This window comes from Schistocerca gregaria, chromosome 6 (assembly GCF_023897955.1).
Source record: "Schistocerca gregaria isolate iqSchGreg1 chromosome 6, iqSchGreg1.2, whole genome shotgun sequence".
Taxonomy (NCBI): domain Eukaryota; kingdom Metazoa; phylum Arthropoda; class Insecta; order Orthoptera; family Acrididae; genus Schistocerca; species Schistocerca gregaria.
Genome location: NC_064925.1, coordinates 127655594 through 127683234, shown reverse-complemented (window position 1 = coordinate 127683234; position 27641 = coordinate 127655594). Strand labels below are relative to the sequence as shown.

The 27641-nt window shown below is 41.6% G+C and overlaps 2 protein-coding genes across 5 annotated transcripts in view; one reads left to right on the top strand and one right to left on the bottom strand.

Moving 5' to 3' along the window:
- Window positions 1-10630, top strand: part of LOC126278133 (uncharacterized) — an 85366-nt gene extending 74736 nt beyond the window's left edge. For all 4 annotated transcript variants that reach the window (XR_007550654.1, XR_007550652.1, XR_007550653.1 and 1 more), the window contains one exon: window positions 10491-10630. Coding sequence is in view for 1 of the 4 variants with exons in the window: in XM_049978020.1 (XP_049833977.1) it covers window positions 10491-10554 (64 nt within the window). In the remaining 3 variants the exon portion in view is untranslated. The remainder of the gene's footprint in view (window positions 1-10490) is intronic.
- Window positions 1-27641, bottom strand: part of LOC126278767 (uncharacterized) — a 779239-nt gene that overhangs the window by 609062 nt on the left and 142536 nt on the right. The gene's annotated exons all lie outside the window — the stretch shown is intronic.

The window sequence follows — 27641 nt, the reverse complement described above, 5'->3', positions numbered from 1 at the left end:
ATGCCAACCCCTTAATGTCCTTGAAAGGGAACTGTATTGAAGTCGTGGTTTGATGGCGTCGGGTGGGATTATGATTGATGCACGTACACTCCTGCATGTCTTTGACGGAGGAACTGTATCAGGTCAGGTGTATCGGGACGTCATTTTGCACCAGTATGTCCTCCTTTTCAGGGGTGCAGCGGGTCCCATCTTCCTTCTGATGGATGATAACGCACGGCCCCACCGAGATGCCATCGCGGAGGAGTACCTTGAAACAGAAGATATCAGGCGAATGGCCTGCCTGTTCTCCAGACCTAAACCACATCGAGCACGTCTGGGATGCTCTCGGTCGACGTATATCTGCACGACTTCAAACGTCTAGGGCACTTCAGGAGCTCCGACAGGCACTGGTGCAAGAATGGGAGGCTATACTCCAGCAGCTGCTCGACCACTTGATCCAGAGTATGCCAACCCGTTGTGCGGCCTGTGTACGTGTGCATGGTCATCACATCCCATACTGATGTCGGGGTACATGCGCAGGAAACAGTGGCGTTTTGTAGCACATGTGTTTCGGGACGGTGTTCTCAACTTATCACCAATACCGTGGACTTACAGATCTGTGTCGTGTGTGTTCCCTGTGTGCCTATGCTGCTATCGCAAGTTTTTCTTACTGCCACGTTGTGTGCGACCACACTCTGCAATTATCCTTAACTTATGGGCATGAGTGTGTGTTCATGATTAAAGTTACAGGCAGTACGCCTCTTATTACGAAACTAGTAACTGACTGTAGATGGATTAGTAATACCAAGAAAAGCCTGTCGGAATAAAAACCCGGTCAGTCCAGAATGAATACAATACCACGACTGACTATACAATCAATTTGTAGTCTTCATTCTCAATAGGAAAACCGCTGCTAATTGTCACCGTGTCTCTTGTTCTGTGAGCACTGTTACGCGCCTCCACCACATTTACATTCATCTTTCGAACACTTCAACCTCTTGGATCCGAAGTTGGATGATGGCTCGAAAGTTCTTAGTTCACGTAAATATGAAATAGTTTTTTTCCACAAATATTGATAAAATAATAAAAAATTCCACAGATATTGATAACGTTAAATTAATAAATTGCATTACGTACCTTAACAGCTCATGCATCTAAGTTTCAGTCAATAACAACATACAGAAAAATGGCAAAAGAAAACTGATAATCTGTTAGATGACGATCAGTTTGGCTTTAGAAAAGGTAAAGGCACCAGAGAGAGAGAGAGAGAGAGAGAGAGAGAGAGAGAGAGAGAGAGAGAGAGAGAGTGTTCTCAGACAGTTCTCACGCTTGTTCCTACTGTTCTATGACAGAAATAAAAGAAAGGTTTAGGATTGGGATTAAAAGTCGTGGTGAAAAGATATCAATGATAAGATTCGCTATGGCAGTGCTATCCCTAGTGAAAGTGAAGAAGAATTATAGGATCTGTTGAATGGAATGAACATTCTAATGAGTGTAGAACATGGACTGAGAGTAAACCGGAAAGATACAAAAGTAATGAGAGGTAGCATAAATCAGAGTAGCGAGAAACGTAGCATCAGAATTGGTTATTACAAAGTAGATGGTTTAGGAATTCTGTTAGCTTGGAAGCAAAATAACCCCTTGACGGGAGCAGAAAGTAGGACATGAAAAGAAGACTAGCAGTGACAAAGAGGGTATTCATGGCCAAAACACGTCCACTAGCGTCAAACATGACCCTTAATTTGAGTTATAAATTTCTGAGATTTTATGGAGCACAACGTTATGCATAGTGGAAAAGTCAGAAAATTAGAAAATCGAGGTGTTTGAGATTTGGTGGTAGACAAGAATGTTAAAAATTAGGTAAGGAGGTTCTCCTGAGAAACGGCGAAGAAAAAAAAATGGTTCAAATGGCTCTGAGCACTATGGGACTTAACTTCTGAGGTCATCAGCCCCTAGAACTTAGAACTACATAAACCTAACCAACCTAAGGACATCACACACATCCATGCCCGAGGCAGGATTCGAACCTGCGACCGTAGCGGTCGCGCGGTTCCACACTGTAGCGGCTAGAACAGCTCGGCCACCACTGCCGGCAACGGCGAAGAAAGAAACGTAGAGAAAACACTGACAAGAATAAGGGACAGGTTGATAGGACATGAGAGAAAAGAGAACAACTTCAGTCTTACTACAGGGAAGAGTAGATGGTAAATTCTGTAGAGGAAGACAAAGACGGGAATATACCTTCATAACTGAGGGCGTCGGGCGCAAGTGCTACTCAGAATTTGGCACAAGCTTTGGCACAGGAATTTGTGGTTGTCTGGATCAAAACAGTCCGTAAACTGATGACTGACAAACAAGGAGTTAAAAAAGGATTTTCCCCCTTGGCGCCATTCTCCTATCATTCAGCAACAATTTGGAATTAATACTTTCCCTCACTTATACTTGGAATTAGTACTTCATCGGGGAATAAGGAAGTACGTAACTGCACCGTGTCAGTTGTCGGTAAATTTTTGGGTTGCCACACCGACTTGACTACCTACAGCATTTTCTGGTGCTCTTCTTGCATCTTTCGATTACTTATATTTGACAAGTTGACTGAAAGATTGGATAGATATGACACATAGTTATTGGATAATGATAATTGGATAAGTGTCTGGGGAAAAAAATAGTCACCAGGGCTTGAATGCAATAAGTCAGTTCAAACGGATGTCGGATACAGCAGTTACGCTGATGTTAGGAGATCTGTACAGGACAGACCAGTTTTCGGACTGATGATAACAGCAACAATGCAAAACTTGGGATTTTATTCGGAGTCTGGGGCTGAACTACGCCTATAGAGCTACAGTGTGGAACAAATATTCGTAGCACATCGAATGTTATCGTTCTCTCCAGTGAACATTAAAGATATTTATTGTAAGCGTTTCGATAAAATGTATAGTGCTGTCTGTACGGCAAAAATACGGGCCAAAGGAAGTTAGCTTACATTGTGAATGTTAGTGCGCTGGCTGTTGTGCTGTCAGGTGTACCAGGCGGTACAATGGGCCCCAACAGAGCGCGCCTTGACGCACATCACAGTATACTTGTCAAGCAGGGCGCACACAGTCTGGGCAAACAGCAAGTGGAAGGTTTCCGCTGTCGCTTGTGGCTGACAGGTTCTCTGCGCCATTGCGGAGGTCATGAGCAGCCACTTTAGATATAGTCTTTACATTTAAGGCGCTAACAGAACTTTGGACGCTGGCGAGAAATGTGGGACTACGCATTCTAGCAACATTCGTCCCTGGTGGCCCCGCAAAAAATTTCCACAATGCGCTGTAGTGCTGGTTGCCTTCTTATTATTGTAAAGGTGTTACGTATTACTGGTGGATCCTTTTATCACTCTCTGAATTAGTTACAGAGCACCACCAACAATATTTGTAGACATAAGTCTTCATCTCGCAGCTCATTCAATATGTAGTCGATCCAACCTCAAGAATTTTCTTGGGTGATTCGTCTGGACTTCTGCAATAAATAGTTACGCTGCTAGTTGTTTATGACGTAGTAAATTATTCTTATTAAATAGAGATAATGACGTTTGGTGTCATCAACGTCACATAGAGCAAAAGTAAAATAGAGGGGATATTGGATTGCAAAGCACATCGGCGATGGCCGTCGACAATTTATTCTTAGAATTGTTTAACGTGTAAGCAACAAGGAAAATCACTTCACTATATGTAGCCTAAAACATAAAAATAACGAAGCTAACTATTGACAGACAAGGAACTGGGCACATGAGTTGGACAAAATAATTCGAAACCAATAAGTCTGACACAGTTACCTTTGACAAACGGGACTTCGTACTAAAAGATCATGAATCATTAACAGTAGGATCTCCTTCCCTTCCTCGCAAAGAAAGTCTTCCTAATTAAACAAGAAATGCTTCATCAGGGATCCATGGTCATTTTCTAGTCAAGTACGAATAGCTTAAAAATATCCACAACTGCCTATTGCCAAAGTTGTTCTGGAGGTGCCGTTTCAATTGCTACCCTATCAAACACGGCCTGGACATTTCCACCGCTGTTAAATTGACCAAAATATTCTTTGAACATGGTATTTACAACTGTGAACCATCCCAGCATAGTGAAGAGATATCGTCGGCTAGAAGGGTTTAATGGTACTTACTAACGATTTAAGTGTAAGCTTACGACCCTCTGGATACCAAAACTTGACTTCGCAAATCATCGCAGAACCTCCAAAATACTTCACAGCGGAAGAACACAGTTTCACCTTCGCATTCTGTGTTGCGGGAAACAGTGAAAAAATACTATCGTCAGCTCGAGTTAAATGCCTTCATGGTTTCCGCATATTGAGGACATTTATTTGGATTCACTTGGTTTAGAATAACTTTGATTGTATAATTTCTACTTTTTATGTTTTGTCTAGGGCGTTTCTGTCGCCAAGTGTCTTTCCCAAAATGTCCCCGAAAGCGCGTCGCACTCCTGAGCTATTTTCGTGACAGAGGTTTTCTTGTCAGAGATAGCAATCATCTACAATATCCTCCATCTTTTATCTGGTTTATCTGGTTTTTCATCCACTTTTTACTGAAAAGACAAAGTTTTCCTGTGATCCTGGCACAAGTAGGCTGCCTTGTCATCTTACGGTGCTCCCTTATATCACATGTCAGTAGTCCCTCACATCGCAGAAAGTGGGAGCATAAGACATTGAAATGGCCATATTCCTTATGGTTTTGAAGGGTCTCTACATGAGTCTGTTCATGATTTTACTTACCATTTAACTTAGTGTTCCCACCTCTGACACCTCAATTCTGGGGGCAAATTGTCAACTACATATAAAAGGACTGAGCAACTGAGTGTGTCTATAGTGGCCACAGTATATATTATTTTTATTTCACTTCAGATTTCACTAAGAATTTTGGCAGTTACCGGAGACCCATACGCATATTAAGTACATTTATGGATGTATACACATCATTTCCTCCTATCACCTGTTGAATGAAAAATGTGAATGAGAGTGTGCACGATAAATTTCAGTAGGTAGATGTGTGGGAGTAAAAGTAGCCTGCTACTGTAGCAGAATAGCCAACCATATAGACCGGTGACCTGATAAGTTTAGTCACACCACACAGGAACTTACGACAAAATTTCCACCGCCAACCCTATAAATTACATACCAGGTGGCAAAGATGTTTCTGTTCGCCTTGGACGAAGCTCTTGTATATGTTGGCACCACACAATAGGGAATTGTCTGGGCACTTTCGAAGGAAAGGGAAGCGCTGGTTCCAAAAAAGTTCTCTCGGCAGTGTTCCAGTAGACGGGCGACACCAACTAAGTGTGAATGTGCCTCTTCGTAGTTAATTCAATATCATATTTTTGTAAATTTCAGCTCCAGACAATTTAACATTTTGCTCTCGTCGCTCATTGCTGCGTTGAGTGGTGTATGGAATTTTTCTTGCTAATTTCGGAAATTATAAGCATTTGCACTTGGCCATGCACGAAAGCTACTGTTCCCATCTACCTCTGTCCACGCATGTGAAAGTGTGATGTATCTTCTCATTTCAGACTGATTTAGTTCGTTGACGATCTCACAAGTGTAGTGTTATTGGACAGATTTCTGAAACTTTTTTAATTTCGATTTCATTTCGTAACCTACTTTCTACATGTCTTTTTTGTCTCAGCGCGTGTTAAATACAGATGTGAGAGCCTTAAATTCGCAGATCGTATCTCATCGTAAGTTAACTTGTCCAATTTGGTTTTATTCTGAAAATTTTACCACTCATTTTTTGCGCAATTTTCGTTTGTGACTACCACTTGTTCGCGGATTGTGAGGACCCTTACACGTCATACTTACTGACTCTAGCGGTAAAACTTCCAAATTAGTTTCAAAATTTCGCCTGTGGTGCAATTATTAACAGTTTACTTTAATCTATGAATTCTTGTTCACTTACTTCGTCGTCCACTTGAGTCAAGGGAACGACCGTTTGTTAACCACGCGCATATTGGTAACCATATGCATACTGGTGAAGGTTTTCTTTACTCTTACAGTTGTCCTGAATCTCTATGATATGTGTATATGTGCATGAATGTCGCCACTGCAACCATCAGCCATGGTGTGTCCTGAATAAATGTGATATCTTTACCAGAGCACATGCTTACGTATTCCCTCGAAAACTTAAATTTTTACCTCCTACTGGGATCCGTTGTGGAAGACATGAATATGACCAATTTATTTATTTAATATTTACTCAACGATCATAAATATGGAGATCAGACAACTCAGTTCATTTAAACATCAAAGGTTTTTCTTTCGTATATACACAGATACTGTCTTGCCACTTTCCTTGTTAACAGATAACCAACTTTTCACCTTCATTACCAGCACCGATCCGCAGCCAGACCCTTCACGTACAACAGATACCCTTCAGTTTCCATGCATAATCAATGACATTATTTCTGCCAAGACAGCATATTTGGTCATACCAGTGTTTATTTATTCCTTTATTGTTTAATTTCGGCTACAGTATAATTTTCAAATAGATGTACAAAACATCACGTCGAATATGCAGTTATTTTTTACAGACTTTACTAAGTTCTACAGCTAATAATAGAAGAAATTTACTTGCGTACACAAAGCCATGAATACAAGTAACGCAAAAGTCAAGCTCCCTTGAGTGTGTATGAGGTGGTGGTTTAGATGTAACGGACGAGGGTATGAAACAGCAATAAAATGAGTTACTCTGTAAGTGTTATTGTGTCGTCTTTGTGTCCTTTGAATAACAGTACGATTCCAAACGAAATTACAGTTTCCGTATCAACGAGCAGTCTTACGCACGTCCAACAAACAGTTTTTGCCTCATTGCATCCTTTCCGCCCAACCGCACATCGTATTAAAGTAGAAACAGCAACAGTTCCTGTATCTTCCATACCACGGCAGCCCGTGCTCCAAAACTCTCTCCTCTATCAGCTGTTCTGGATTCCTCACATTGCCTACACTCCTTACTGCTGTACACCTTCGGCAGGCCGATTCTATCCCTTTCTATCCCTACACCCAACACTTTAGAAATCTCAACCATACCCTCAACTCAACAGCAAACAGTTTGCCTTCAGGGGTAGCTAGTGGGTCCCCCAGATCGATCTTTGAAATGGCTGGGTCATAATTATGCAGCGACGCGCCCGTAACTTCTGACGCCTTTATTCCTTCGTCAGCATTTAAAACCATATAATACAATACATACTACAATACCTCGGATTAACTAACGACCGTAAACCAACATGTAGACCAAACCTATTAACTACACAACAAAAAGCACACAATACATTAAACTGCAAACCGACCAATCACTGAGGCTACATCACTTTGCCACACTATTCACCTACACAGGTGTATCTGATCCATTTCTCTGATGCCCATGTCGGCTGGATTTCTGTGCTACCAAAACTGTATTACTAGCTTCACATTCTCAGATACCATGAATTCCACTTCGCTTTTCATATCCATCTCCTTTACCCCATTCGAAAGCCGTATCAACTTACTAATATGCCACATTATCCTCATCTCCTCTCCCTCACTGAACGAGAAATTTTATACGTTTCCCAGAAACTTGACACTAACTAAGCAATCATTTACTGCTGATTGCCAACCCTTGCACTTTACCGTTCTTATACCAGTGCATCTGCCCAACCTCATCTTACACACACGCCTCATCCTATCCTAGTGAAACTTTAATAGCCTATCTCTACCTCACCTAAATATCATACTACTCAACCTTGCATTTACATCTCAGTGCTCCTTATCCTCTCCATGTCACAATTCCACCTCTCGTACTTTTCTCTCGCAATTTTCAAAAACTTATTCATAGTCATATAAGCTATCCTTTCCAATCAGAATTCATTACAAAACACTCTCCCACTTCATCACCATATACATTTGTTTTTCAACTCAACAAATCTTTCATTGCCACCCTTCTCTACTTCCCGTTAGTTCCAGACTGTGAGCCACCATCAACACCAATAATACCAACACAAACGGAAAATATTAGTTTACTTATATAATTGCCAAGGAAATTAAATTTTATCGTTGTAAAAAGTTCACAGAAAGTCACTGATTTTTTTAACTTATAATCATTCGTATCTCATCATCCTTTTAATATGTTGTAAATCAGCTGTATACATAACTTTTAAACTTTTAGCCAAAGAAAGATTGTAATTGTGTCTGCTAATGTATCGTCCACTGCTCGTGTGGGGTGAGGGGGTAAAATAAAAAAAAAATGATGCATTACATCCCAAGGAGGGCAGCTTGAGCGTAACAGTCAAACCTATCTATCGTCTGACATCTTACAAAATATTACTGTATCATAATGTCTGCATAGATCCAGCTGCTACCGAGCCACTTAGGCATAACGTGGTATGAAATTGACGCACAGCTTGCAAAAATGTGCAACCACTTGACCACTTTAATCCCCTTCCGTACTTTGACTACTATCAACTACTTGCAAAATCAGGAGTTGTCGCTGTTACGTAAAGGATACAGTAATCTCAAAGTAACTTCGTCCCGGGCTACCCACCAGCACATCACCCAAGGTTTCTTAATTCAGGTCTCCAACAGAAGCCGCTTACCGTTATCAACACTCTAAGCTAAGCAAATAAACTAGCTGTTAAAGTTAATCCCTTTCCAAATTGTGATTTATATGCAACTGAGAAGGAGAACTCGCATTTTGAACCCTTATTTTGTGTTAGAGTATGTGAAGGAACAGTGAGTAAAAATATTGAACTTAATTCTCAGATTCTTTTTTCCTTCTCACTCCATTTAATTTTAAGCTCTTGCGACAGTCAACTCTGTAAATCTGTTTTTAAATTCGTTAGACTTGGGCTCTGTCACTTGATCAGTTTTTTGGTTGAAGTTTATCTTTAAATAACAAAATAGTGGCATCTTTTCATTAATTAGTTCTAAAAATGTAAGTTTTTTCTATGCCTAACATATGGGGTAATTTCAACTTAGTCTTGCACAGGGTTTCTTAGTTTTACAGCTCGATGTATGAGCTATTGGTCAAAGCTGTCTAAAATCGGAATTAAGGAAACAAAGAATAATAAAAAATATTAAAGGAAAGGCAGATCAAGTCCAACAGAAGTCAAAGAAAGAAAGACAAAAGTGTATTTCTGTAAGTAATAAATGCATGTCACCAAGAATGCACAGTTAAAGCAATGAATGACCGATAAGCGTTTTCATCATCCTACTTCCGCCGTTAAAGAGCACTCACACGTATTAAATCAGTTATGTTGGTTTTTATGATAATTACTACCTTTCGTATTTCAAAAAAATGTATCTTCAGTATACCTGCATCCATACCGCTACTTCAGTGGATTTATTCGTACAATACAGCCTGCATTCAAATATTTGTGTTAACCTACCACTCCGTATTATTCAGGCATATATAAATACAGGATTACAATTTTATATGTCTATCTGCTAATCACAGCATAAACTTACGCTTACATATACGCGTGAAAATTGCAGTCGAGCGCGACGGCGTATATTTTACAGGGATTAATTTTGGACGATCTGTTTTCCATTTAATGTGAACAAAGGGTGCCTGGGACAATGTAAAATTCGTTGTCCTATAAGCGGTACGCACTACATTGGCTGCCCAACCAGGTGCCTGATCTTTACGCTCTGTATGCATTTCCAAGCAGATAAACTCCGCCTTACACAATTTCCTCGAAAACTGCAAAACTTATCGCGTTCACTTTCACCTACACCAGCGAGTTACGAATAGTCCTGTCTGGTGGTAATTATCGGACCAGTGTATGCTTTTCCCATGTATGATGCTATTTTTTTTTTTTTTTTGTTACTGATTCACAAGCCCGCCCAGTTGTCGCATTGTATACGTACTTTACGGCGAACCTAACAGTACTTCAAATATGCATTTGCTCCTCTCTTTGCGACTTAACACTGAGATCAGATATCAGTCAAAAGACAACCGTGGGCGGTGGCACAATTTAAAGCTCCATTGTCCTCAGTTAGCCTATAATATAAGCGATTCCTACGATTCTCTTTCATTAATGAAGCAATCAAGGAAAGCTTTCTGCACATTATTAACTGATTCTTGTAAAACTTTTTCTGACTTTTTTTAAGGATTTATGTCATCATAAAGCCCTCCCGCGCCCCGCGCCTTATCTGAGGAGTTAAAGTTGCTCCGTCCAAAATGAGTCTTAACCTTGATGGAAATACAGTGTATCTCAACTTGACGGAATGCGTTGCGAGCACAATAATAAAGATTTCTTTCTGAAAGTTGGCCGAAATACTGCTCGTCTATGTACGCATGGAGTAATAGGCTATTTTTGTATTTTAGTTTATTAATTAATTATTGCAAAAAATCGTAACCAAAAACACACGACAAAACTAAATCTTTGTTTCAAACGTCTCTCATTTTATTACTTTGTGAAATAAGAAAAAACTATCCTATTACTCAGTCCGCAATCGCCTATAGATTAAGAAAATTATTTGTCTTTTGATTTCAGAGAAGACTCGCACACTGCAGAACTTCGTCGTGGATACACTTCATTCTGGACAGATCAACAGTGACTCCTCGGATGGGGGGCTTAACGATGACTGAAATCATTTTAAAAATCAGAAATTCTAGTCCACGATTGAATAAATAATCTGAAAAAAAAAACATTTACATCTATCATTTCATTATTTTTTCCAAAAAATCTTAAAAGTCTCTTATTTTACAGGCTGACTGACCCTTGAGGCATTGTACTCACCTTTTGGTGGAGTCAGACGTCTACCTCAGATTTATATTTTCCGCGGTTTCCCTAAAACCAATAGGCGAATGCCAGTTGAAAACGAGAAGGATGATTTCATTCCATTAAGCTCTTTCCCTTTTGACCTCGCACGAACCTCCAGTGGCATCTTCGCCGACGGGACATTAAACCCTAATTTTCCTTAGCTAGTATAGCGACATAAGAGCAGCTAACCTACGCGTTTCTTGGAAAACTTGAGATGCAAGGCATATTTGATTGTCTATGCTACAGCAAAACTTACATATTTAATGTTTCACCGTCTTCCCTAAACAGGTAAGCAAAATTTATATAGTACTGTGTCATCAGATGCACATTTTTTGTCAGCTAAACAAGAAGGGAAACGTATAACTAAAAAGAGATTTATGTACGAAGCTCCAAAGACAGTTTAATCAGATTAATTTGGAAACAAAATTCGCATATACAAAATGTGAATAGACAATCTATATTCTCAGTAAGCATCACAAATTCATCGTAACAACGATGAGGAAAAGGAAAAGATGAAGGAATGATTCAACCTTAACATGAGGTCCATATCGCAGTGGCATATTAACAGAATCACACCACTGTGTACTCTGCCTGTAAGCATGCGAATTCACATAAAGGAAATACACTTTGTTAGTGAAGAGATGTACAGACCGCACCAAGAACTGAACACCAGTCGTTACAGTTCGTAGCGACATACTGACATCACTTTTTTCCGCTTGTTCGCAGTTGTGCCGACTCATAAACTAGCCACTGTCGCGAAGCTCTGGTCGTAATTCAGAAAACCGTTGGTGTTGCTGTCCCGCGACACGTTCACTGTCTTAAGATTACGAGCCCATTTGCTCCAGTCTTGTTGGTTTGCTGTTTTTAATAGGAGTTGCTTTAAGGGACGAGTAATAACACTTTAAAACTTTTATTAACATTGTTGATAATTGTCTATGTAAAAAAGTATTTTTTTTCATTAAATGCATATTTGACCATCAGCTGTTTCGTTGAAAACCTTAAGCATCAACAAGTTTCGGTCTTATAATGTTAAAAACAGTGCAGCTAAATACATATCTCGTGCAATTATTTCACAGCGGACACATCTTGTGATTTTTTCCACGGTGTACAAACTGTAGGGACTCATCAATGAGAGGATACGGTACAAAAACTGTCTAATGAACTTCTGTCCGGAACTGATTTCATTCCAAGCTACAGACCATTTATTCAGTCATACTTTCTTACAGAGGCTGCCATGCAGCCACAGTACAGTATGTGTTGAAAATGGTTTCCCTGTGTCTCGACGTATGAGAGTACGCGCCATAGCATGTTCTGTCTCACATGTTCGCATCGACCAGGCTGCATGCGAACAGTGTCAGATGCAGCATGAATACAACGCTCCAGTGTCTCCACATGTGGAATGGGATGGGCTCTGCATACACGATACTTTTGAGATGGCCCCATAACCAGAAATCGCACGGGTTGAGATCCGGTGAACGAGCAGGCAGGCCATACAACTGGACCACCTCGTCCTATCCATCAACCAAGGAAGACACAATTGAGATCCGTCCGGACGTTAACGGTGAAGTGGGCTGGAGCACCATCATGCCACATAACCCTTCGAATCATCAATGGCACTTCTTCCAGCAGGGGAGGCAAAGTCACCCGCAAGAAATGCTGACAGTTCCGGCCTGTTGCGCGACGTGGAAGACTTGACCAAAAATACGATCGCCAGGTATCCCGGCCCACACATTCCGGTTGCACAGATGTTGATGATTCGCTGTCACCACACTATGGGAGTTCTGCATACTATTCCACAGATAACTTATGACAGTTGAAGATACCACTTCGCTTTTTAGGGGGTCTCATCTGTAAATAGAACGAATGACACAAATCCCGGAATCGCGGTTGCCTGGTGAAGAAACCAGTGACAAAAGTGCACTCGATGTGGAACGTCTGCTGCTAGTAAGCCCTGCACACGCTGTAAGTGATAAGGGAAGTAACAGTCGTCATGGAGACTGTTCCACACGGTCGTCTGGCTTACCCTGTACTGCCGGGCTAACTGCCTGGAATTCACAGGGCGGTCGACTTCCACAGTGTTCATCCCATTTTGCTCCAAGTCTGGTGCCCGGACATTTCGGATACGTCCTTCATCATTTCCTGTTTCCTGAAACGACCCTGTCTCAGACAAACGGCGAAACACTGTTGCAAAAACTGAATGCTGTGGTTGTTGTCGGTGGGATAGGTCTCTCGATAGAACGCTGTTTCCATCGCCCGCAGACATTTGCCTTACCAGAAGTAAATACACTCCTGGAAATGGAAAAAAGAACACATTGACACCGGTGTGTCAGACCCACCATACTTGCTCCGGACTCTGCGAGAGGGCTGTACAAGCAATGATCACACGCACGGCACAGCGGACACACCAGGAACCGCGGTGTTGGCCGTCGAATGGCGCTAGCCGCGCAGCATTTGTGCACCGCCGCCGTCAGTGTCATCCAGTTTGCCGTGGCATACGGAGCTCCATCGCAGTCTTCAACACTGGCAGCATGCCGCGACAGCGTGGACGTGAACCGTATGTGCAGTTGACGGACTTTGAGCGAGGGCGTATAGTGGGCATGCGGGAGGCCGGGTGGACGTACCGCCGAATTGCTCAACACGTGGGGCGTGAGGTCTCCACAGTACATCGATGTTGTCGCCAGTGGTCGGCGGAAGGTGCACGTGCCCGTCGACCTGGGACCGGACCGCAGCGACGCACGGATGCACGCCAAGACCGTAGGATCCTACGCAGTGCCGTAGGGGGCCGCACCGCCACTTCCCAGCAAATTAGGGACACTGTTGCTCCTGGGGCATCAGCGAGGACCATTCGCAACCGTCTCCATGAAGCTGGGCTACGGTCCCGCACACCGTTAGGCCGTCTTCCGCTCACGCCCCAACATCGTGCAGCCCGCCTCCAGTGGTGTCGCGACAGGCGTGAATGGAGGGACGAATGGAGACGTGTCGTCTTCAGCGATGAGAGTCGCTTCTGCCTTGGTGCCAATGATGGTCGTATGCGTGTTTGGCGCCGTGCAGGTGAGCGCCACAATCAGGACTGCATACGACCAAGGCACACAGGGCCAACACCCGGCATCATGGTGTGGTGAGCGATCTCCTACACTGGCCGTACACCTCTGGTGATCGTCGAGGGGACACTCAATAGTGCACGGTACATCCAAACCGTCATCGAACCCATCGGTCTACCATTCCTAGACCGGCAAGGGAACTTGCTGTTCCAACAGGACAATGCACGTCCGCATGTATCCCGTGCCACCCAATATGCTCTAGAAGGTTAAGTCAACTACCCTGGTCAGCAATATCTCCGGATCTGTCCCCCATTGAGCATGTTTGGGACTGGATGAAGCGTCGTCTCACGCGGTCTGCACGTCCAGCACGAACGCTGGTCCAACTGAGGCGCCAGGTGGAAATGGCATGGCAAGCCGTTCCAGAGGACTACATCCAGCATCTCTACGATCGTCTCCATGGGAGAATAGCAGCCTGCATTGCTGCGAAAGGTGGATATACACTGTACTGGTGCCGACATTGTGAATGCTCTGTTGCCTGTGTCTATGTGCCTGTGGGTCTGTCAGTGTGATCATGTGATGTATCTGACCCCAGGAATGTGTCAATAAAGTTTCCCCTTCCTGGGACAATGAATTCACGGTGTTCTTATTTCAATGTGTACCATGTCAGCAAGCTCTGGATTCGAATACGGAACCATTGTGTACAACTCTGTATCAATTATGTATCACATCCACTACAAGAATAGGGCGCTAGGGCATGACGTATGAGGAGGAAACCATGTGTACTATTACTATGGCTGCATGGCACAGAGCATATTAGACCGCAGTCTCTGCAACAAAGTATGACTGAATAAGTGGTCTCTAGCAGGGAAACCACGCATTTCCGGACATAGGTTCATTAGAAATTTTTTTTTAACTGATGTCATATTGAGTGCAACCGTAAATGTCCTTTGTAGAACTTACTGTAATTTAATTCATTATATTGTGGTGGTAAGTTCCTATGGGACCAAACTGCTGCGATCATCGGTTCCTAGGCTTACACACAACTTAATCTAACTTTAACTTAAGATAAGGACAACGGATACAGCCATGCGCGAGGGAAGACTCGAACTTGCGACGGGGGGAGCCCCGCGAACCGTGGCAATGCGCCCAGACCGGGCGGCAACCTCGAGCGGCGAATTTATTACGTATTATTATACCTGAGACGTGTCCATGGCCAAATAAACTCATGATACATGCTTTTACCTTTACTGTTCTTGACCTTATATTCACTGATGATGGTCTAAGACCGAAACCAGTTGCTTAATGTTTTCAATGAAACAGTTGTTGTTGTGGTTTTCAGTCCAGAGACTGGTTTGATGCAGCTTTCCATGCTACTCTATCCTGTGCAAGCTTCTTCATCTCCCAGTACCTACTGCAACCTACGTCCTTCTGAATCTGCTTACTGTATTCATCTCTTCGTCTCCCTCTACGATTTTTACCCTCCACGGTGCCCTCCAATACTAAATTGGTGATCCCTTGATGCCTCAGAATATGTCCTACCAACCGATCCCTTCTTCTGGTCAAGCTGTGCCACAAACTTCTCTTCTCCCCAATCGTATTCAATACTTCCTCATTAGTTATGTGATCTACCCATTTAATCTTCAGCATTCTTCTGTAGCACCACATTTCGAAAGCTTCTATTCTCTTCTTGTCCAAACTATTTATAGTCCATGTTTCACTTCCATACATGGCTACACTCCATACAAATACTTTCAGAAATGACTTCCTCACACTTAAATCTATACTCGATATTAACAAATTCCTCTTTTTCAGAAACGCTTTCCTTGCCATTGCCAGTCTACATTTTATATCCTCTCTACTTCGACCATCATCAGTTATTTTGCTACCCAAATAGCAAAACTCCTTTACTACTTTAAGTGTCTCATTTCCTAATCACCGACTTAATTCGACTACATTCCATTATCCTCGTTTTGCTTTTGTTGATGTTCATTTTGTATCCTCCTTTCAAGACACTATCCATTCCGTTCAACGGCTCTTCCAAGTCCTTTGCTGTCTCTGACAGAATTACGATGTCATCGGCGAACCTCAAAGTTTTTATTTCTGCTCCACGGATTTTAATACCTACTCCAAATTTTTCTTTTGTTTCCTTTACTGCTTGCTCAATATACAGATTGAATAACATCGGGGATAGACTACAACTCTGCCTCACTCCCTTCCCAACCACTGCTTCCCTTTCATGCCCCTCGACTCTGATAACTGCCATCTGGTTTCTGTACAAATTGTAAATAGCCTTTCGATCCCTGTATTTTACCCCTGCCACCTTCAGAATTTGAAGGAGAGTATTCCAGTGCATATTTGACAATGAAACAGCTGACAGTCAAATATGCATTTCATGAACTACATATTGTTAACAGTCACCTAACAAAAATGTTTAAACATTTTTTTGCTTTACTGAGGCATGATGTCATTCATGTTACATCAATATTTTCCTTGCATGGAAAATGAGTGAATTATAAACTAATGGTTTTAAGCATAATGTTATTATGGTGACTTTTATAAATTATGTGATGGCACTTTGTAGCTGCTGAGGAACTTGTTGAGGCATATCCATTTAACTGTTTAAAACTGTGTGTTCTTTTAAACTGATTGGGTGAGGGTTATAAATATTGTTGTTTTCTTTTAACGGGAATTTCTTATGAAACAGAAGTGTAATGTATTTTGAAGAAAAATATTACAGTCATCTCTACCTAGTCCTTCCTGTCACATTGTGGGGCGGCGAGTAAGTTACTTCACTGGTTTAAAGTTTTGATGCCGTCTTTAATCACGTGAGCCTGGCTACTAATTTGGTGGTCAGCCAGAAAGCGAACATACTGACCTTAGTTTCCAGTCTGCATGGCCACATTCCGGTCCAGCCCACTGAAATAAAAGTGTCTATTTCCCATTTCTTTGCGGGGTCAGGACTATGACTTCAGTAAAAGTTTAAAGTTCCAATCAAGATTCAATTAAATTAAAGTTTCTCACAAACAACACTTAAAGCAGCGTTACTGCGTTATGTTCAATTGAAAACAAGCCTTTCTAATAAAACAGCACCTTTAGCAGTTCGGAGACGACCTCTATGGTAAATTCCTACCAGATTGTTTTTTCTCCCTGACCAACATCACTCAATTGAAACTTCGCAATAAATATTAAAAAATTAATGCTCGCCATAAAAGTGGAAATAGATTCACCACTTGCCACGCGGAATTGAATTTCACACGGGCGGCACACTAACAGTTATTTTACTGAATTCTAAACGATCCAGAACGGTTTACAGTCCTCGCGAGTTCACTATCCGTTTTCACTGCCAAATACACTCTTGTCACAGCTCGGCTCTGACGTCATCCGAGGTGGCAGTGTCTGAGAGAGAACTGAACCTTCCTACTGATTCAGGGGGTGTATTTATAAGGTGCCGGTGCGGACTGCCGAGAAAACATCTGTTGTCTCTGTCTACTTGCATACGGCGGCAGCCTACAAACCACCGCTATCTCGGGCACATAATCTTTAATAGTATAGGTATCAATTACTTCAGGAACTTCTTAATTTTTACTGATATGCAGATAAGCTGTTTTAAAGCATGTAGAAAGTTTCAGATCGCTAGAATGAAAACTTTGCTTAATAGTATTTATTTAGTGGAACTAACGGTAGATTGTTACCTCTGAACCATACCTTTGCTAAGACGTATATTAGTTGCTATTTATGTTACAACTCTTAAACTTAGTGTAGCTCTATTATTTGATATATTTGATCATTTAGTTTAACCAAAATCCTCCATCATTAAAATTTCAAGTACTTAATCTACAACACTTAAGTACATTTTAGTTACAAAATTAGTTTTTATTTAATTACTCAAAACCTATAAGAGGTAGATTAACGTGGATTCTCTGTTACTATTTTTGGGGTGTACTGAAGCATAAAACAAATTTTCAAGTTTTTAAGTCCATTACTTCGCGCCTCCGATTTTTCCGAAAAAGTGGATTATGGCGTTAATTTTTGTTTTATGGTTTTGGAAACCAGCATCACTTATTTATAAATTCTAACTGCACCTTCTGACCAAATTCTGGCTTCCTAGCGTCATTATTTAGAGCCTCTGATTTTTCTCTTAAAACGGCATTTGTCCGTAAACTATTAAGTTGAGAAAGTCAAGACTTGGTATTTGGAACATTATTACACTAAACTATAATTTATCAAAGCTTTAAACATAAATTTTGATTTCTAATCTCATATTAAATTGTGGTGCAATACTTGTGCGCTACATGCAGACGCGTTAAGGTGACGTGGCGCTACTAGCAGTGAACTGGGGTAAGTCCAACACCGACTCAAACGAAGGCCTCGGCGCTTGTTCGTGACGTCACGTCAGCTAGGCACGGCGAACGCCTGGTCTATTGCAGGCATACTCATAATGGTGGTGTCTCCCTCTCTGACACAGGAAAATGTGAAACTATTGGCGGTAGTTGATCAACACACATTGTTCTGAGAGATTTCTGCAATCAATGAATTGTGCAATTCACTACACTTCTTAACAAATAGTGTACTCCTGAACTTAAATTTCCACGTGTTTTACGGATTGACAAACAAAAACAACTTCATGGTCCAGCAGAAACAGATTTCGTGCTTATTTACCTTATTTGTAAATCTGAGGCAGTTACGTTTGTACTGGGTTGCTTTTACAAGAAACTGAACATATTGGTGCTCTTCTTTAGGTATCTTGGTTGACTATGGGGCGAGGAGCACTGACTGTTAAAGAAAAATCTTGCGATTGTACACGTTGAGGGAGGGGGTGGGGGATAGAAGAAGAGGCAAAAGAGAGATACTTGTTTTATGAAATAATTTTTTTTATCTTATAAAGTTTCTCCTTTCAATAGCAAGAAGGGAATATTTATCTTTTCTAATGTGCATGTTTAAAAAAGTGTAAGCTCAGCAGTATTTTCGATGTATGAAGCTAAAATAGCTTCCTTTCGTTGAAAACGACTGTAATCTAATGACTGGCAACAGTTGGACATTTACACATGTAAATTAGTTCACATTTCCAGTGGCAATGTCAAACGAAAATAAATGGCTCTGAGCACTATGGGACTTAACTGCTGTGGTCATCAGTCCCCTAGAACTTAGAACTACTTAAACCTAACTAACCTAAGGACATCACACACATCCATGCCCGAGGCAGGATTCGAACCTGTGACCGTAGCGGTCGCGCGGTTCCAGACTGTAGCGCCTAGAACCGCTCGGCCACTCCGGCCGGCGAAAATAAATAAATAAATAAAAAAAAACGAGTTCATTGTAAGGGGGTTGGGGTAAGTTTCGATAACAAAATGGATCAAGGAAATATAGTTACTTGAATGTAAAATTTCCGAAGCTTGTAATGGGGCAAAGCATCTTCTCATATTGATCTACGTTTGTTTCGACAGGATTCAGTAATACAGAACTATGATCTTTATTTGTGGCTTTACGATAGTAAGAAAATCTTTCGTCTAAATAAAAGTGCAGAATCCAAAACAATACCAAACATTTTGTTCAACAATAAGAGATTTATAGTGATAAGCATCCCCAGGCGTTTCTGCCTGCAACAGACCTGGCGTTCGCCGTGCCTAGCTGACGTGACGTCACCAACAAGCGCCGAGGCCTTCCTTTGAGTCGCTGTTGGTAAGTCCTGGCGCACTCGCCCGCCTCTGTATCTCACACATGACACAGCGCTTGGTTTGCTTGAACTTGTTATTTTGCGTCAAGTAAATTATCTTCTTTAAAATAACGCGACAGATTTCAAGAATAGAAAATATTTCGAATGCGCAACTCGAAGCCTAGCTTACAAAAGCTGTGATCTGTAGGGAGGCTCTACACTCGTAACTAGCCAACCGCCCACTATTTCCTTCTGACGTATATGCGCAACGGGTCAGAAACCCTAATTCTTTGATTTCTATGAAAGTAAGAGGTTCCTGTCGTATGTATGAACAAAATTTCCTTATTCCGCGAGATCTTGAATTAGAATCGAGTGACGTCGACTTCTTGCCACGATAGTTCGGCTGGCAAGCCTTCTGTCTTCTTCATGTGAGCTATAGACAGGGGACTGTTGGTAGTGGTAGATAAGTACTTAAGAACTGGCACTGTGGCGTATTCGCATAGGTCGAGTTTAGCGCCCATCGTTTAGCGCCCATCGTGAAACATTGTTCCATGCGAGGCGTCCAGGTGCATGTGTAACGGCCTTATTACAAGCTCGCCCAGTGTCTAATTGTGGTCGTCAAAATTAAAATAAAGTCACAGTAATAATCATGCCATATAGCCAGGAGCATGATGGAAATCTAGCATTTGGTGGCCACTTCGACGGCTTGAGTATCCCTGAGCCAACGCCACCTGGGATATCCACACTGCCACCCATGCAAACACTAACTGGCCCTATTTCGCTTAATTTCGGCGATAGGGCGAGAACCGGTGTTCACAAAGTATCAAGGCCGTTGGCTGTTTCAGTTGCTAAACACAGAAATAGTCAGTCGCTAACGATAACACCAGGCGTAAATTTGGTATTTGTGAATAAATCAGTCATCCAGTGTAACGCTTTATTTAAGTGAAAATGCTGTCAAGATTAATTAGATGACATGACAAATCGATAACGGAAATTATACTGTCTGACAGTTTTCTGAAAAATAATTTGCACTGTTGAAAGAGTTCTTTATCGAGAGGCTAAATCACTCGATCAGTGTCGTATGAAATCCAAATTATATTAACAGTCTTCTCATCGTCCTCCCAAAGACAAAGATGTCGTTATATCCAAGCCAAGGGTCCAACAAAAGCAATGAATTATTTTATGCAACTGGTAAGAAGACGTTCGCACGCAGTTCTTGCAAGAGACCTGACTGATTCGCTCTATATACAGTATTTTAAGGGAAAACAAGATTTGTTTCCATGTCAGGTGCAAATTTCTCTACATATTACCGATTATTGACATCTCCTCTATACATTTACTTTAAGTTAATTTTGTAATTCTGCGCCTTTCTGCAATATTTCGTAAATATATTTAACCAGCTCTAAGAAGCGCGGAAATAGTAAAGTTCATCTCATAGGTAATTCAGTAACGATGCACTGACTCCCCCAGGCAGTCATAATAATTTCGAATACTTCTAGTTTCACTCTTTTACGAGTTTCATTTTAGTGTGTATCTTTTACTTCAAGTGGATCTTTCTTTGCACTTGTAAAACTCACATTCATATTTTACGAAACGAAACCGAATTTGGACACTGCTTAAATTTAAGCATTTTCTCCCTTCTTTGTTTACGAGGAAACACATTTTGCGATAAAAGGTGGAATTGGTGGCTGTCCACCATTTTTAATTTCTCAGTAAGCCATCAGTATCCAAGGATTGCTACTAGTTCTTGCCTTTTTACCTATTTGATCCTCTGTTCATTGGCTTTGACTCCATGAACAGCAGATTTAATATTGACGAACGAGATGAGAAACAGTGCAGCTTTACCAACGCTGGTGCAGTTTTAGCAACGCGATATCTTGGGTTTTCTTAGTTGTAACTCTGTTCACGGGAAATTTTACCGATCCCTCGGTGCTGCAGCACTCTCGACGCTGAACTGTGTCGCTTTCCCGCTAAGCCCTTTCTGAGCTACTGGAAGCAGCCAGTCTAACACACTAGCGCGCCGATTCCGTCGCCGAATCCCAACACATAAACAGGGCGGCAGTATATGTGCCAGTCATTCGTCCTCAATTCCCGTAAGTACGTCCCCTACCGTAGATGCACAACGGAATCAAAACAGTAATGTACTATTTATCAGTGGAAAAACAGCATGCATGATGGATTAGTGAGTCTGCTTTCGGTTTTAAATGACAGAGCTATTGCGGTACAGTGGGAGGAACACCCGTTCCTATTGACCTCGATGTCGACGGGACATTAAATCCTAATCTTCCTGCCATCCTTTCGGTAGAACACACCGTGTTATATTATAGGTGTGTACATCTACACAAAATTTCAAACATGTCAATCGAAATAAATAAAATGCCATTTTCTGCACTAGAAGAGAGGGAAAGAATTGTGAAACTTCCAGGAGCAAGAAAACGTTCTCTCCACGATTTGAACCTTTCCTAAGTCTATGGATACAATTCAGAGGCACACTGCGAGTTCTGCAGTTCATTTGGCATGGAGAAACAATTATACGACAGGGTGAAGAGACGAGAATTATTTTGGTGCAGTCCTAGACTGCTAAAACTTTACTCTACCGGGCAATTTGAGGCTTGTTTTGGGAGGTGTTCAGCATTCATGTATTCGTAAAATGCCCCTGGAGTATACTTTGAGGCACCATCCAAGATAAATAACTCTGAAGAGAAATTCTGTACGAATTACGTTGTGTCAGTCGACACTGAAAAATAGAAATCATGAAATTAATGCAGTACCAGCAATTATGTGAACAGACGTGAAGTTCTATAAGCAAAGGAAGCTCTACAGACGCCCAGAACGTTAAGTAAGACTTTTAATAAAGGTTTACTCCCTGTATCTCGTCTTCGATGATAATAATTTGACCCTCTTGTTGATAGGCTGAAAGATTTTCTCAGTCACTGATTTCTTTCCCTATTTCAGATTTTTAATTTTCAGCTTCAAACTTACACTGAGGGAAATATGAGAACATTATTTTTGTGAATATTTTATGGCTTTATTTCATAATTCGTTAGATATGTTGCATTTAACCATATGGGGATATAATTTCAGATCGTTGTATCAAAAACATGGCATCCACATTCATATTAGTAACACAAAGAGAAGTACTTTGGAGATATTCTTAAATATGCTTACCATTCATGTACCAAAGTAATGTACCTTAAAAAGGCAAAGTAGATATATATCACTCTTTCAAGGGCGATGTACTGGAAATGGAAGAGGAATGGTCGTTTCTTTGGCACTTCCAATCAGTCCTGAGGCTTCACGTGCACACAGTTCACTGCAGTGCGCACTCCCCACAGGTGTTGTGTCCTACACGCATTTGCAGCCTCATGACCGATTGAAAACGCCAGAGAATTGAGCATTAAAAGTTGTCCACTGCAATGAATATCGTGCACCGTATGGTTAAAGTCCTGAAATGGGAGATACGATACTGCGGGAAGAGTTTGACAGAGCACTGAAAGAGCTGAGTCGAAACAAGGATCCGGGAGTAGACAACATTCCATTAGAACTACTGACGGCCTTGGGACAGCCAGTCCTGACAAAACTCTACCATCTGGTGAGCAAGATGTATGAGACAGGCGAAATACCCTCAGACTTCAAGAAGAATATAATAATTCCAACCCCAAAGAAAGCAGGTGTTGACAGAGGTAAAAATTACCGAACTGTCAGTTTAATAAGTCACAGCTGCAAAATACTAACGCGAATTCTTTACAGACGAATGGAAAAACTGGTAGAAGCGGACATTGGGGAAGATCAGTTTGGATTCCGCAGAAATGTTGGAACACGTGAAGCAATACTGACCTTACGACTTATCTTAGAAGAAAGAATAAGAAAAGGCAAACCTGCGTTTCTAGCATTTGTAGACTTAGAGAAAGCTTTTGACAATGTTGGCTGGAATACTCTCCTTCAAATTCTAAAGGTGGCAGGGGTAAAATACAGGGAGCGTAAGGCTATTTACAATTTGTACAGAAACCAGATGACAATTATAAGAGTCGAGGGGCAGGAAAGGGAAGCAGTGGTTGGAAAAGGAGTGAGACAGGGTTGTAGCCTCTCCCCGATGTTATTCAATCTGTATATTGAGCAGGCAGTAAAGGAAACAAAAGAAAAATTTGGAGTAGGTATTGAAATTCATGGAGAAAAAATAAAAAGTTTGAGGTTCGCCGATGACATTGTAATTCTGTCAGAGACAGCAAAGGACTTGGAATAGCAGTTGAACGGAATGGACAGTGTCTTGAAAGGAGGATATAAGATGAACATCAACATAAGCAAAACAAGGTTAATGGAATGTAGTCAAATTAAATGGGGTGATGCTGAGGGAATTAGATTAGGAAATGAGACACTTAAAGTAGTAAACGAGTTTTGCTATTTGGGGAGCAAAATAACTGATGATGGTCGAAGTAGAGAGGATATAAAATGTAGACTGGCAATGGTAAGGAAAGCGTTTCTGAAGAAGAGAAATTTGTTAACATCGAGTATTGATTTAAGTGTGAGGAAGTCATTTCTGAAAGTATTTGTATAGAGTGTAGCCATGTATGGAAGTGAAACATGGATGATAACTAGTTTGGACAAGAAGAGAATAGAAGCTTTCGAAATGTGGTGCTACAGAAGAATGCTGAAGATTAGATGGGTAGATCACATAACTAATGGGGAGGTATTGAATAGAATTGGGGAGAAGAAGAGTTTGTGGCACAACTTGACAAAAAGAAGGGACCGGTTGGTAGGACATGTTCTGAGGCATCAAGGGATCTCAAATTTAGCATTGAAGTGCAGCGTGGAGTGTAAAAATCGTAGAGGGAGACCAAGAGATGAATATACTAAGCAGATTCAGAAGGATGTAGGTTGCAGTATGTACTGGGAGATGAAGAAGCTTGCACAGGATAAAGTACCGTGGAGAGCTGCATCAAACCAGTCTGAGGACTGAAGACCACAACAACAACAAACCCCCCCCCCCCCCCATCTCCCCCCACCGGTTGTAAAATTATTGTTGACGAATACATACGTACTTTGTGCCCATCGAGTATGAAGCCATTGGCACCTTTCTTTCTAGGCATTGCAATCTTGAACGTGTTATAGAAAACCATCTAGGTCTATGCAAGGTTACCCTCAGAAATAATAAGCGTGTCATATTCAGAATTGTTCTCTGAACCATTACTTTGTATTTTACTTAAATACTCGTGGTACATTTCTGCCGACTTTGCTACTTCAAACTTTTCGCATATCTCGCAAGAAGAAATGCATATTGCTGAGAGTGTGCAATAGTATTTATCATTGTTTAATCTCATTACGAATGCTATGTCAATAACAGAGTATTTATCATTCTACTATCCCGCGCAACACAGCTTTCTTGCCGGTCGCGGAGGTCTAGCGGTTCTAGGCGCTCAGTCCGGAACCGCGCGACTGCTACGGTCACAGGTTCGAATCCTGCCTCGGGCATGGATTTGTGTGATGTCCTTAGGTTAGTTAGGTTTAGGTAGTTATAAGTTCTAGGGGACTGATGACCACAGATGTTAAGTCCTATAGTGCTCAGAGCTATTTGAACCACTTTTTAACAGCTTTCTTACTTTTAAAATTTCACAAAACCCCGCATTCCTAGTCTGACTAGCTGTCCTGGAAGCAAAGATATTCCGAAGAAATGGCTTAGCCGCAGCGTAGGGTCCTTGTTTCGAGTCTCCGTCTGGCACAGAGTTTCAATCTGGACCTCTGAAAACATCGCACACACCAGTGAAGAGGGAAACATTCATTGTGCAGTTACTGATAAGGCAGTATATAGTTATGTCTTGTTAGCTAACAACTGTCTAGAATTCAACAGAGTTTCGGCTATTCGTTTTGAGCCACACAGACGGAAATAGTAAGTGCCACATGGTGAACCCCCAGTCCGATATCTATCAAACCATGTATATCATCTACACCGACATGAGTTGTAGCCCCTTGGGCACGAATACGTCCTTTAATTCGCTGTGGCGTGGGAGCATGGAGCCTCAAATGCGACCTTGAGGAATCTGTTGTCATGCCTGAAACTGCTGTGTCAGTTGATTAAGACTGCTGACCAGAGGCTGGTATGAAGGTATAGACCAACATCTCCCCATCGAATCCCAGACAAGCTGTATGAACGACAGACCAGGGAAGCAGGTAGGTCATTAGGGGATATATAGATTCCTCATTGGACTTTGCTGTGAACTGTAGTGGGGGTTCTTGCGTTATCCTGCTGGAATATGCCGTCTGGCATCCAGCTCATCGAGGATATGACAACAGGTTTTACCGTTCTTGCCACGCACTGGTGAACGTTCAGCCTCCTTTCAACAAGTACTAAACCAGTCCCGTCGTCACATTCAACAGTTCCTCCAACCACGATCCCAGTAGGTCTCGTGAGTCACTTGACCAAGTCGTCTTCACGTTAGTCTTAATCTGACTGCCGACAGCGTTTATTACGATAGAGCGCAGCAAAACGTCCCATTTTGGCTCCACGCCATTAGTAGGCTCTGCCTTTGTTACGGCGTCAGCGCTAATTGAAACATAGCAACGGAAGATCTCCAGTTTCCGGTAATCTGTTCACCATGGTTCGTGATGACACTCTGCCTGTAATATCTGCCGAATTTCAACTGTTGTCATTTGTCTTTTCGTCATAACCACTCGAACAGACCTACAATCTCCTAGTGGCGTAGCCATGCTGAAAGGACCTGAGTCCTGACTCAATCTCGATCACGTCACCATTCGACGTGACTGTTTACAGTCGTATTTTCGTTATACTATTCCCATTGATAATAAATGATATGTATCAGGTTGCCCTCCATGGGGTGGGTGCACGCAACGACTGTGGTTATATTGGGCTAGATAGAGCAGCAATCAGTAGTGGAATTAAGTTGCTTTAATATGACATTTATAGTGACAACACAGATCAGATTTCGACCTGAGTCAGGTCATTATCAATGCAGTGCGCACTTTAGCACGAACAACTGCTACAATTGCGCACTGCATTGATAATGACCTGACTCAGGTCGAAATCTGATCTGCGTTGTCACTATAAATGTCATATTAAAGCAACTTAATTCCACGACTGATTGCTGCTCTATCTAGCCCAAATGATATTTAGTCAGGAGAGGTGTCACAGATGTATTCATCTTAGAAAGAATTTACTGTTACAATATCCGCTATCTGTGCCACGCCACTGAGACTGCAAAAAGTATATTTTCTTAAACCAATGACATTGTCGCTTTATATCGTATTGCGGCTTGTTAAAAATTTTTTGGTTGGTCTTTAAAGCTTCCACAAGATTTTAGAATATTTTCCTAACTTCAGCATTTCGGGGAAACACTCAGTGTTCAATTATGAAGTTTGATCGAGTGAGTTATAATTAAATAACCAAGCAAATACTTAAAATAGTAAAAATATCGTAGGAACAACGTACGTAGAACAGAACTGCTCACAGTTTAGTTGCTAACGTTTGGCAGCACAAAACACACACATATATTATTACAGAGGCGAACTACTGTACAGTATTTACAAAGTTCGCTCCACAGCGCAGGTTTTTCTTTTACTTTTTAATTGGTAATGGCGCCTAAGATGGAAATATGTAACATAATTTTTTATTTTGATCCCTCGCATAGCAACACGCCGTGCTCTTCAAGAGTGCAAAAATATTTCCAACTACCTTGCGTTAGATACATAGCGTAAACATTTCCCTTGTGCTTTTTCAGCATTCTTGTTTTGTCTGCTTGTATTACCATTTACTACACGACGAAGCTTCCTCTACGTTTTGCAGCACACGTTGTTAGAAGAGAAAAGGTAAACTTATGTAAACTAAGTAGCTATCGTTTCGGTCTCTGGTTGTGCATCGGTTGACCTTGTATGTGTATGTTCGTGAGAGAGAGAGAGAGAGAGAGAGAGAGAGAGAGAGAGAGAGTGAGGAAGAAAGGAGGGGAGAGGGAGAAAGAGAGAGAGAGAGAGAGAGAGAGAGAGAGAGAGAGAGAGAGAGAGAGAATAGAGAGAGAGAGAGAGAGAGAGAGAAAGAAAGAGTTAATGAAACAGGAAAACATTTGTAGACAGTGGAGTATTAATATAAGTATTTTCGAACTATTCTCGTGTTTACTGTCTTTATGGTGGATGCTTACTTTCATCATATCTTGTGCATATGTTTGCTGACCACTTATGCCT